At 47.2% G+C, this 12463-nt stretch overlaps 2 protein-coding genes across 2 annotated transcripts; one reads left to right on the top strand and one right to left on the bottom strand.

Annotated features, from left to right (window-relative positions):
* Positions 1 to 3583: 3583 nt before the first annotated feature.
* On the bottom strand, positions 3584 to 6724 carry LOC119302031. Its single transcript, XM_037579042.1, has 7 exons — positions 6312 to 6724; positions 5841 to 6053; positions 5614 to 5763; positions 5284 to 5403; positions 5119 to 5205; positions 4562 to 5012; positions 3584 to 3865 (listed from the first exon to the last, which is right to left on the bottom strand). Exons 1-6 carry the CDS (start codon positions 6675 to 6677, stop codon positions 4590 to 4592), a joined length of 1359 nt encoding a protein of 452 aa, XP_037434939.1. The 5' UTR covers positions 6678 to 6724; the 3' UTR covers positions 3584 to 3865; positions 4562 to 4589.
* A 150-nt stretch (positions 6725 to 6874) lies between these two features.
* On the top strand, positions 6875 to 7681 carry LOC119302032 (glucosamine 6-phosphate N-acetyltransferase 1-like). Its single transcript, XM_037579043.1, has one exon. The coding sequence runs from the start codon at positions 6914 to 6916 to the stop codon at positions 7412 to 7414; it is 501 nt and encodes a 166-aa protein (XP_037434940.1). The 5' UTR covers positions 6875 to 6913; the 3' UTR covers positions 7415 to 7681.
* The last annotated feature ends 4782 nt before the right edge of the window (positions 7682 to 12463 follow it).

The raw sequence follows: 12463 nt of genomic DNA, 5'->3' as shown, positions 1-12463 counted from the left end.
CTGAAAGGAAAAACCACACTTAACTTCATACCTAGGTAGGATGGATCCATGGTCAGCTAGTGGTGAGGGCATACCATCAACCATCTGATTGGTTGTTGCTTCTCGCCACACATTTCTTTTGTAGAGGTGAAGAGCCGACCGCGAGCCAACTTAACCCGTGTAAAGCTTATTATATATTTTTAAACAATTTTTTATTTAGTTATATAGTTTCCGTCGAGGTAAACTCTGAGCATTTACGACCTTTGTATGAGACCGACGACAAAGCTCAAAGACTCATCTAACATAGCCACCAGAACTTGATGTTAGAAAGGAGAAAAGCGAGAGGGCGACCCGCCACTAGCATCACTGGTTTTCCCTCACCACCGTTGGATGCTCCAACGGCGATGGGAGGGAGGGGAACCCAGGGATCTTGTCCTATGCCTGTCCAACAGTCTAAGTTCTTTCAATTCGGTCTTTGCTTGTTTATGACCGTAGGTCCGACGACAACAAATAAGGTTCCTCCAGAAGTTTCTTAGTTATGGCGGCTCTCACTATTATTGGTGTTGGATCGATGAGGCAGTGTCTACGCCGTTTGGATTCCTTTAGATCTGAGTGGGAATTTTGTGTGTCTTGGATGCGGAGTTCTAGTCATCGCGTCAACTCCGCATCGAGCTTGGCTCACGAAGTGTGGAGGCGTGTCTCCAACGGATCTTCCTAGATCTGGCCGGTTGAAAGGATCGATATGGTTGACTAGAGGGGGGGGTGAATAGGCAACTAACAATTTTTAGCTTTTCTTTAACAATTTAAACTTTGCATCAAAGTAGGTTGTCTAGATATGCAACTAGGTGAGCAACCTATATGATGCAACAAGGATAGGAACACAAGCAAGCAAGTGATATGATACAAATAAGCTTGCACAAGTAAAGGCACGAGATAACCAAGAGTGGAGACGGTGGAGATGAGGATGTGTTGCCAAAGTTCCTTCCCTTTGAGAGGAAGTACATCTCCGTTGGAGCGGTGTGGAGGCACAATGCTCCTCAAGAAGCCACTAGGGCCACCGTATTCTCCTCACGCCCTCACACAATGCGAGATGCCGTGATTCCACTATTGGTGCCCTTGGAGGCGGCGACCGAACCTTTACAAACAAGGTTGGGGCAATCTCCACAACTCAATTGGAGGCTCCCAACGACACCACGAAGCTTCACCACAATGGACTATGGCTTCGCGGTGACCTCAATCGTCTAGGATGCTCAAACACCCAAGAGTAACAAGATCCGCAAGGGATTAGTGGGGGAAATCAAATTTCTCTTGGTGAAAGTGTGGATCGAGGCCTTCTCAACCACTCCCGAGCAAATCAACAAGTTTGATTGGGTAGAGAGTGAGATCGGGCGAAAATGGAGCTTATGGTTGGAAGAGATGAGTCAACGGAGAAGAAGGAGACCCCTTATATAGTGTGGGACAAAGATCCAACCGTTATCCACCTACCAGCCCGAGGCCAGTGGTACTACCGCTCCAGGCCAGCGGTACTACCGCAGGGCCGCGCGGTACTACCGCTTGCTTCCAAGCGGTACTACCGCACGGTCATGCGGTACTACCGTACAGGCCCGCGGTACTGCCGCAACCCCAGCAACAGCAAGGTCAGATCTGACGCGCAGGAGCTGAGGGCGGTACTTCCGCGAGGGCGGTACTACCGCGCCGCCATGTGGTACTACCGCAAGGCAGGAATCCCCTAGCCAGGGGGGAGGAAACATCCGTGCCTACTTCCGCAAAGAAACGGAAGAAGCAAAAACCGGACACAATAGTACTGCCGAGGGGCGGTACTACTGCCTGACACCATAGCATGGTACTACCGTGGAGCGAAAGCGGTACTACCGCGGTAGGTGCGGATGTAAAAAATTACATCCGCCCCTACTACCGCGACGAAGCGGTACTAGCCTGGTGGGCAACGGTAGTGCAGCTTCAGGGGAGCGGTACTACCGTGGGCACCTGCGGTACTACCACGCCGCCGCACGGTACTACCGCTGGTGCCTACGGTACTACCGCTCACCTGGGAGCAGTACTACCGCGAGCCAACCCAGCAGCCAGAACCAAGGAGGCGAGAAAGCGGAGGAAGCTCCAGGGGAAAAGGAGGGGACTAGAAAGAGACGTGTACATGATGATTCCACCCAAACCTTTCCGACGCGGACCCCCTCTTAATAGTACGGCTTTCCTACGACTCAAATCCACCAAAAAGAAACGTAGAAAAGACATCGTCTTCAATAGTCTTCGAGGGGCACCCAACCGTCTTGTGCCTAGCGATGAAATGTCTGGGATACTCAAGGCACACGATTAGTCCGCAAACGCGTTGTCATCAATCACCAAAACACCTTAGGGATAAATATGCCCTTACACCGGTCTTGGTCACTAGTGGATTCATCTGGGTTCGACCAATGCTCGTGGTCTTGGGGGTATCTAAGGGCACTCTTCGTTGTTTTTTTATTCAGGACAGCAATATCCGAGGGCCCTCTCGATGTTTTTTTATCCAGGACAGCAATTTGCTACGCAAATCATGGCTGCCGACGTCTTCTGGTATACATCGATGACCTCTCGTCCGTTGCATCTACAAGCTCCTTAGTTTAAAAAAGTTTACTCCGTCGAGACAGAGGCCCAGAGGCGGCAACAAGTTTTGCTCACGGTGCGCCGCCGGTGGATGCAAGAGGAAGAGGATTTTGGCACTCCTAAAGGTTCGGATTTCGTTTTGTTTTTCTGTAAGGATGTACTCCCTCCGTCCAGAATTACTTGTCGCTAAAATGGATAGAAATGGATGTATCTAGAACTAATATACGTCTAGATACATCTATTTCTAAGACAAGTAATTCCGGACGAAGGGAGTATTTGATAGTTAATATATGGCCTTAGGCCTTTCCACAAGTCTAAAGGTTGTTGTGGGGCATTGAAAAGGAACAACATCAACTAAGGGGGTATTTGTAACCTGGTTCTACATGATCTTTGCTAGAAATTTTAGCGAAAATCGCATTATTTGAGGTTCCGGAAAAAATGGTGCAAGAATGGATACAAGCATGTGCATTCAAAATTTACACATGACCATTTGCACACTATATAAATTCAACAAATGATCAAACTTCATTGCAAGTTTTGTAACTTGTTGCGAAAAGTACGACCTTATGATTTCTACAGTCTTCGAATCGTATCTTTAAGTTTTTTCGTGTTATTTACAAAGAGCATGTGAACCCAGGTCCAGATTATGACTTTGCCAGCATCAGCCGGCGGTGTCCTACTGCTACGAGACCGTTGCTCTGTTTCAGTATGACAACCCTGTAAAACTATGCACAACCGTCCACCATATCGACACCTGAGATCTAGCCTCCGCGAATTGGATTGAGCCAATGAATATAGTTAAACAGGAGATGATATGTGTATCCCGAAATAATTCTGTCACGTAGACAAAATGCAGGAACAATTATTGGTGCCTGCTACCCTGACAGACAAATTCTTAGCATTACTAGACAACTAACTTCACCATGACAGCTTTGCTACGGGGAACCAGAAACCACATTAGGGAATGGGGATGCACGTACCATTCAATTTAAAACGAGCTCCGAGATTCCGTCAGATAAACTAATCCAGTAATTAAATACTATAAACGATGGGTTCAAGAATCAGGACCAGGGAGATGCAGACTGTTGAGATCCAAATGACATATTTTACAACGGAGAAGATACCAATGACGAGCCTAGATCATGGATTGGTTGGCTCCATGACAGACATAACTAAAGTATGTAGCAACTTGCATCGCATGCATCCATTTTCTTTCACCGGACAACAGCAGGAGCTAGGAAGCATCACCCTGACAGGCTATCCTAACCAACCAACTTCCTTTCCTGATCTGAAATGTAAAAAAATGGATGTAATTAATTAAAGAAGTTGCAAGAGGAAATTGTTACATGCTATTGCAGCAAGATGGGGAATGAAGATAACTGGCTGTAACATCAAGCACTATGCAGTGGATATCATTACCAAAGAAGTAGAATGCACTTACATAAAAGGTGAGCAAACAAGAAAGGAACGTGTGCGGCTATTGAATTCATAGAAGTGTCGTCCTAAAAGGGCTTGTGTAACAGGGCGGCTAATGACATTAAAAATTGCATCAGGGAAGGAGATGCACAGAGTATCAGGGGATAGGGTCTAGGCATTTCGCTCAGTCAATTAGTTCAACGTGTTCATTTGACAGAATAATCAAAGTGCTAGATTGTCACGGTCTTGAAAAAGGGTATCTAATTGGTAAGATTAAATACACCTTCCTTTTTCTGAGTGGAAGATTAAGTGACGACTAGCACTAGAAACTAATGAAGGGTGACAACTACAAAGATGCAGCCACACACAAAAAGAATAGATATAAAAATGAATTGAGGGAGAAGAATTATGCATTCAACAAAGATGAACTAAACAGAACCCGTCAAAAAGATGAACTGAACAGAATGGTATATTTGATAGGTTGCTTCTTCTTCTTTGACGTAAGATATTCAATAAACTTCGTGGCATAATGAGATGAGGTGAATTCAAGCATAAACAGTGTACCTACCTGGTAATAAGTTCTCGCAGTCCAGATTCTATATCCATCTCTTTGTAGCTTTATTCCTTGAATCTTGGTGACTTTGTCGTCTAGTCTTTTTAAAGTCTCCATTAGAGGATATAAGTTGCTTCTGTCTACCAACGAAACTTGTTTCCACTTTTGGATTTAAACATTTCTCTTTGAGTGGGACAGTCGAGCGCACTGATGATTTTGCTGGAGGAAGAGATGTTTTTCGCACTGATACTCTAGAGCTTCCTGTGGATTCACAGTCTCCTGGAGTGCCGTCAGTGAGCTGCACATTAAGGTATTCTCTCGCTGTTACAGGAGACTCAGAATCCGATGATGATGGGCTAGTGCTGCTCATATCATATAAAATATTGCTTGACATCACTGGGACTTCAGAGCAGGCTGTATTTAAGTTGACAGAAGATGCTCTTTTAGCCCTTGTTAGTTCAACAACCTATTGTTATCAAACAAAAAGACATGAGAAGTCAGCATTTCACCTGAAAAAATAATAATTTACAAATAACAATATACAGACAGTAGAACCTAGAATAACTGCTTACCATCTGCTTCAGAGCTGACATGTCTTTCTTCAGTTTGGATATCACCATGTTTTTCCTTTTGAGAATATCCTGCAGCTCTGCAATTCTCTACACACAAAAAGAGAAAAAATGTTGTAAGAATACGCCACCCACAAAGTAGCATGCAAACATTGAGATAAGGCATACCTTGGCATCAGCAGTGCTAGATGTATGTGCAGCTGCAGTCAGTTCCTTTATAATCGCATCCTTCTCTTCACACTCCTTCTGAATGTTATACAACTCTTGTTCTGCTGCCAGTGAACTTAGCTGGATAGAATTTACCAGTGATATCACTAACAATTTTTTGTGTTTAAACATTGATCAAAGAATGATGATAAGAGCACATTTGAATTTAGCATAAAAAATACATATGCCATGGAAACATGCAGGTGTATATGACCAGGACAAACTATAATCATAAATGAATATAAACACAAAAGGGGTATTTCCGCCTCCGAAAAGTACATTCTTAGTTACCTGATTGTCCCCGTTTAAATGATTATCCACAGAGGATACGACACTCCAAATGTCTGAGAGATCCGACATCCGGCGCTCCTCATGATCCACAAGACTTACACTAGTCCTATCAACTACATCGCTCTTTGCATCATCCATTCCACAGAAATCCTGCACATTTGTCCAGCGTAAGAGAATACAAGGGAGACAAAAGCACCGCTGGGAGCATACTCTCTGTAAACATATACCTTTGTCTTGTAAGGAGTAGCAGCAGTCACTGGTTGTGAGCACACGCAGCATCTGGTTCCCTCCTCATCCATTAGCTTCTTGCTGCTCACCAGCTCAACCTTTTCACTCTGGGTGGAAATGAAGCTGTCGCACTTGACATATTGCTGTTGCAGGGAGTGCATCTCGCCCAACAGATCATCCAGCTTCTGCTGCATGCTTTGCAGCACCTCATCCTGCACAATGGAAACATTACTTTGCCAATTCACTTGTATTGCTGATTCAACAAGGTAAAAATTGAACAAAAAGTATTGCTACAATATACTACAAATGTGCAACGCTCTAGTGGAGGTGGAGCCCAATCACCTAGTACTGTATATAATAAGAGATCTCAAATAGTAACTCGTTTAAACAGCACGGGCACATTTGATAGCATATGGTGGCCACTGCGTATCCAAATAAGATCGGAATGGAGGAGATAAGTAGAAGCAAACCCTGAAATGGATCGATCGCTGGAGCTGCTCGATGCGGCGGGCAGCGTGGGAGCGGGAGGAGGCGGCCGCCACGGTGGCGACGAGGAGAACGCGGTGCATCGGGCTGAAGAGCTCCCACGCCGTCGCCTCATCTGGCGCTAGGCCCGGCGCGGCCGCTTCGGCGGACGCCGCCTCCTCGGCGGCGACGAGGCGGCCCTGGAGGGAGACCCACGCGTGGCGCCGCGGGCTCGCCGGCTCGCGGAAACGGCTCGAGAGGGCACATCGGCGCCGGGAGGAAGAAGAGGAGGAACGAACGGATACGCGGGACGGGGGCGGTTCCGGGGGCGGGGTCGCCTCGCCGGCGGCGGGGATGGGGGCGGCGACCATGGCGACGTGACGCGTTTCGATTCGGGGATTTGTCGGCTGTGTTTGGGGCTTTGGGCGGGTGCCTTCGGGAAAGTGGTTTTCGAAATGCCAATTTGAGGCGACGCGTAACGGGCGAATCTTTGTAGATCCGGCCCACATGAGTTCGCCCATGAGCCTACTAAGGCCCAATTAACACCAGTTGGGCCTTATTTGACGTCCCTCCATCTCGCTGGCCGAAGTCGTCAGACGGCACGCCGATGGAACAACCGCAAGCAGCCACGGCGTCGGAGGCCGGCGCCGGCGTCGGCGCCGACGCCGACGCGTACCGCATCCGACCGCTCGAGCTCGGCGACCTCTCGAAGGGCTTCTGCGACCTCCTCGCGCAGCTCTCCCCCTCCGCGCCCCTCACCGAGGACACCTTCCGCTCCCGCTTCGCGGAGCTCGCGGCCCTGGGCGGCGACCACCTCGTCCTCGTCGCCGAGGACGCCGGCACGGGCCGCATCGCGGCCGCGGGAGCGGTGCTCGTGGAGCGCAAGTTCATCCGGCGCTGCGGCACCGTGGGGCACGTCGAGGACGTGGTGGTGGACGCCGCGGCGCGCGGCCGGGGGCTCGGCGAGGGCGTCGTGCGCCGCCTCGTGGAGCACGCGAGGGCGAGGGGGTGCTACAAGGTCATACTGAACTGCACCCCAGAGCTGAGGGGGTTCTACGCCAAGTGCGGATTCGTGGAGAAGAACGTCCAGATGGGGCTCTACTTCTGATCTAGGTTCCTTCTTCTCGGATGGATCTCTTCCTGGTGATGTTTTCTAGCTGTTGCCTGTATCTGTATCTATGAAATGTGATGGAATAATTTGTGCTTTTTATGGTTTGCTTTGAATTAGTTCAAAGATTTATGTTATCTGTCAATCCTTGCTGCTTTTGCTTGAACTGGTAGTGATCGATATGGGTCGCACTGATAACTATGAGGTCAAAATGTTGCGCATTAATTTTTTAATTCTGATGAATACAGCTTGTTGCAGTTGCATTGAGATGATGAGATCCAAATATCCAGTCTCAGGCTTGCACCTAATTTTCACTTGGAAGTACTAAAAGTAATGTTGGAATGTTAGGAAAAGAAGTTATGTTGTGACATCATTTTTATTACATGTTTGCATTGGTAAAATCAAGAATACTAAATGAGAAAGCAAATTATTTCTAACTATGTATGGACACTGATGAGATTGTAAAAGGGGAATGGGCTGAATATTTGAGGAGAAGGCAGACTATTTTAGCATCTGTTGAATGTGAACTTCTTTTCTATAGCTGGTGGGATTAATGTTCACTGCGGCAAAAAAAAAAGGTACATGTGGAACTGTAATTGTCCCTTTTAGTTTTGGTATTGCTTAGAAGATGTAATCTGTTTAAGGTATTTGCATATGTACAGTTGTAAAATGAAGATGGGTTACAGATAAATGATTTTTAAGGTGTCTGCAGAATTTGCCATAGAATAGTATGTCTGCAAAATGTGCTATAGAATTGTATGTTCTTCTGCATGTACTTAGAGGAAACTGTTTACTTACCATGTTTACTATGTTAGGGATACTCCAATTTTTGTCACACTGCACTATTTTTCCTTCGATGAAATTTTCCTACAGCATTGTTTTGTGATTATGTAAATGAATATGCTAGTCATCTAAAATTTTGCAAATCAACTTCTAGTGACAAGAGTGTACAGTTTGAATCTTGAGATGGCCTCCTACCATCCTTTGGCACTCGTCTTTCCCCAACACCAAAAAAGGGAAAAGAAAAACTTTTGGCGCTATTTGAGTTGGAGGATGGTGTTACTGTGTTAGGTTGGTTGGTGCACAAAAGTTGAAATTCTTGCTATGAATGCTCCAATCACTTAGAGGGGAGCCTTGGCGCAGCGATAAAGCTGTTGCCTTGTGACCATGAGGTCACGGGTTCGAGTCTTGGAAACAACCTCTTGCAGAAATTCTGGGGAAGGTTATGTACAAAAGACCCAAAGTGGTCGGACCTCTCCCGGTACCCTGCGCAAGCGGGAGCTGCGTGCACCTGGCTGTCCTATTTTAATGCTCCAATCACTTAGAACCTACCGAGTCATTCGTATGGGCTGCTCAATTCTGAATGTTGTGTGAATGAAATTTCGATCACAAATGGTTAAACTTGATGTTTATACAAGATTTATGGATGGTACATTCATAACGAGTACCCATTTCACCTCTCTTTGGAAGTGGCATTTCCACTGTTACTCTAACTCTTTTCGTGAGTGCTCTTTGCCTTTTGTGCAAGTGGTGGGTACATATACAGCTACCTTGGCAGAAGATGTGCTTATAACAGTCAAGCCCATCTGCAAACCTCTGTATCCTTTATGGGCGCTTGTACGTACTGGAGGCTTCAAAACTTTCAGGCCATGCAACATTCAGTTGCAACAACCCGGCACTTTTGTTTCAGATTCAGAAAGTATTCAGCTCAATTCTTCTGGTTAGAACCTTCACTTGTTTATTTTTAGCCTTCACTTGATCTATCATTCATGTTGACCCATGACAGGGAACTGGATTATTTCATCCACGGTAACTCGTTCTTTGATTTTGTTCTCAGGTATGCTGGCGGTCTTTTTAAAGGTGGCCATATCCTGTTAGAGGAGGTCGCAAACAGTATGATGATTTCTGCTGTATCGCCCTGTGCTGTACTAGTGTCTGGTGGGTAGTCAAAACTCACAAGGGTCGAGCCTGAAGAAAGTCCTAGTGGTGGATGAATATTCTGCAGTTGACTCGCATATACCTGTGAGTAGTGGGAAGGGCAAGTTGACAAGAGTCCTAGGAAGGGTAAGGTGGAACAGTGGGACTGGGGCTATATCTGAGCGAGTAGTGCGGGAAATCTCGCTACGCTGGGCGCTAGTGGATCCCTGAATCAGCTTGTGCTGTATTGCTTCCTTTTGACCATATTCTGCTGGTATTTCTGAACATGGACTGATCTGACTGTTTTTCATAGAACTCATAGCACGTCCAGCTGATGATCTTTTCTGTAAACAGGCGGTGGTTTTTGAAATTCAGAGTGTGGCTGACGGGAAGAGTACAATATATATTATCGTCGAAAGCTCGGACTTGAAATTTTTCCTAGAGCAAAGCTTCTGAAATCCATACTTACTCGCTCTTTTCTGGTTATAATGCTATTTCAGAAAATTGCCCGCTTTGGTCCTGCCATGAAGTCGGCGTGAGTGCGGAGCAGATTCTACCATGGACACGGAGAGCATGGAAGAAGATGAGGTTGGTCTGCACTCTGCACAGGATCTCGAGAGCTTTCACATGGAGGATCCCCATGGTGGAGGGAGGGAGGCATTATTGACGAACTGCGCAGGTACCGGCTGCATCTTGGCCGGATCACCATGATCCATCCGTCCGTCCGCTCTGTACTACGTACCCTGCGATCAAGCCGATTCCATCCAGATCTGCGCGACAGCTTCCTTCCTTCCTTCCTTCCCCAATCAAGGCTGGGGTATCTTCATGTGGGCAGCCCTCCCCCTTTGTGCCGCCCAAGCTGCAGTAGTGGTGTACATTGCATCCCGCGATGATGCGGTGTACAGTACCTAGTGGCGTGCCAACTTTTAACTGGATTCCACTCTTGTTGTTGCAGTGCTTTGCTCGATCATCCGGCCGTCCTGCCCACCTTTGTTCCTGTGAACACGCTCGTGCCGATTTACCGATTCGTGCGCACAGCCGGCTCTTATCGAGGTGGTACCATGTGTCTATTTCGGGCCAAACCCATCCCCATCCGATCGCCATTCCCACTCCTTGAGAGACCGCTAGGTGCGGGGCAGTGGGATCGCTGCACTGGCCACGGCGCCTTCTAGAGTCTGGACAAAAGACAACGCACGGGACGGACCATCGATTCATTGTCGTGCAATCTATAGGGGCTGATGATGATTCATTAACCCGTGACCTCGCCGTAGCAGAGTGCTAAGAAGAGTGGAAGCACAATCGCCCTCTAATTAGAACGGCAATGCTATGAATCGACTGCCCATGTACCAAACCGGCACCTGTGGCATTCGCTGTTGCTCGATTACAACATTCGGAGAGGACGGTTTTGGCCCGATTGAACGGCCTGCCAACGTCCACCCACTCGGATCGAACGGTGCATGTTATCTCAGCCTGACGCCGTGGAGTGGTAGTGGAGCCGTACGTCGGCCGGCCCGTCGCCCACCTCCGTACGCCGTACGTTGAAAAACCGGGCGGAGCTAGCGCAGGAGAGAGCGCATCCAATCCAAGGGAAGCTGGCTAGAGCCACCGATCAATGGCGCTGGACCGCGGCGCAGCGGCAGTGGCAGAGCCACCATTACAGCGCTCCCCGTCCATGCATGCACCGGCCGCCGTGGTCCTCCGGCGTCTCCCTGGCCGTGGAAGCCAAGGCCTCGTAGAGGAAGGACCAGCGGAACGAGAGCGCCCGGCACTCACTCCTCGCTGCTGATGGCAATGACCACAGACCGCGCAATGCGGCGTCCCTCCATTTACGTGTGGTAGTGCATGCAGTGTAGGTTGGTGCCGACGTTGCCGTACGTGGTGGACCGGTGGTGGCAGGCTGGCTCGCTGCACGGCGTAGCGCGATGGCAGAATGGAAAGCCTCGCCCGTACGTGCGGATGGGGATGGCCCGTACTGTAGCATCGTGTCGCATCCGTCGAGGCTCGACCGGCCGGAGCTCAGCTACCATGGCCTCCATTCCCCATGGTCGTTATGTTATTATAAACTATAACTAGAATCAACGCGCAAGAAATTGAGTAGAGTATATATAAGGACGCGGCCTCCACCCCACTCCACTCCACTATTTATCCATGTGTATGCTACTCCTTCCGTCCCATAATATAAGGGCGTTTTTTATACTATATTAATATCAAAAATGCTCTTATATTATGGGACGAAGGGAGTAAAGTATATATATAGAAAGAGAGGGACAGCGCAACATGTGTTCTTACTAAGTTTATTTAATGGAAATGAATTAGCATACACATGGACCCATCATAAATTTAGAACCTTCAGATAGCATAAATTCATAGCTCATGAGATCTAAACAGGAAAAAAAAACGTCCTATGTATGATAATGTGAGGTGAAGAGGATAGAGCGCTCATTCACGGGAATTTTAGTTATTAGTCTTTCTTTGGTTGGTCCGATGCATGCATAGTCTAAATTTAGCATACTACCTTCCAGTTGATTGGATAAATAGTGCATTCGTCACTTCTATTCACTATGGTGTTTACAAACACTTAGGGCTACCATGTGGGTGCTATCCAAAAGAATGTCCAAATGGACAATCATCTCAAAAAATGACCAAAGGATTGCAACCTGTGAAATTGACCAAAGTCATATGCCCTCTACATGGTTGATGAAATTTCATAGGTTACAATCCTTGGAGATTACAAGATGGTCCATCCGTCCATCCAGATTGGACAAGTTTTTTTGGGTAGCACTCACACTTGGCAGACTTAAGTCTTTTGTGGCGATTGCGGCATTGGTCAAATTTGCTACTGGCACGAAACATGTGTTTATAGACTTATAGTCCTTTCCAATTAGCTCACATATAACACATACATACCTCAGGGAGACATGGTTCCAGGAGCACAAGAGCCACTTGGAACAAACAGGTTAGTTACATTACTTTTTTGGCGGTTCTATACTATCTCTAGATTTCCTAAAAATTACGCGTCAAGCAACTCCCAAAGAAACCCCATGTTAATCGGCAAAAGTAAACATCTTGCCAACCATATAGTGAGACAAAATTATAAGGATCACGTCAGATCAAAACTTTGCCATATTAAGA

Source organism: Triticum dicoccoides, chromosome 5A (genome assembly GCF_002162155.2).
Source record: "Triticum dicoccoides isolate Atlit2015 ecotype Zavitan chromosome 5A, WEW_v2.0, whole genome shotgun sequence".
NCBI classification, from domain to species: domain Eukaryota; kingdom Viridiplantae; phylum Streptophyta; class Magnoliopsida; order Poales; family Poaceae; genus Triticum; species Triticum dicoccoides.
The sequence above is the reverse complement of the archived record's forward strand: the minus strand, read 5'-3'. Positions and strand labels throughout refer to the sequence as shown.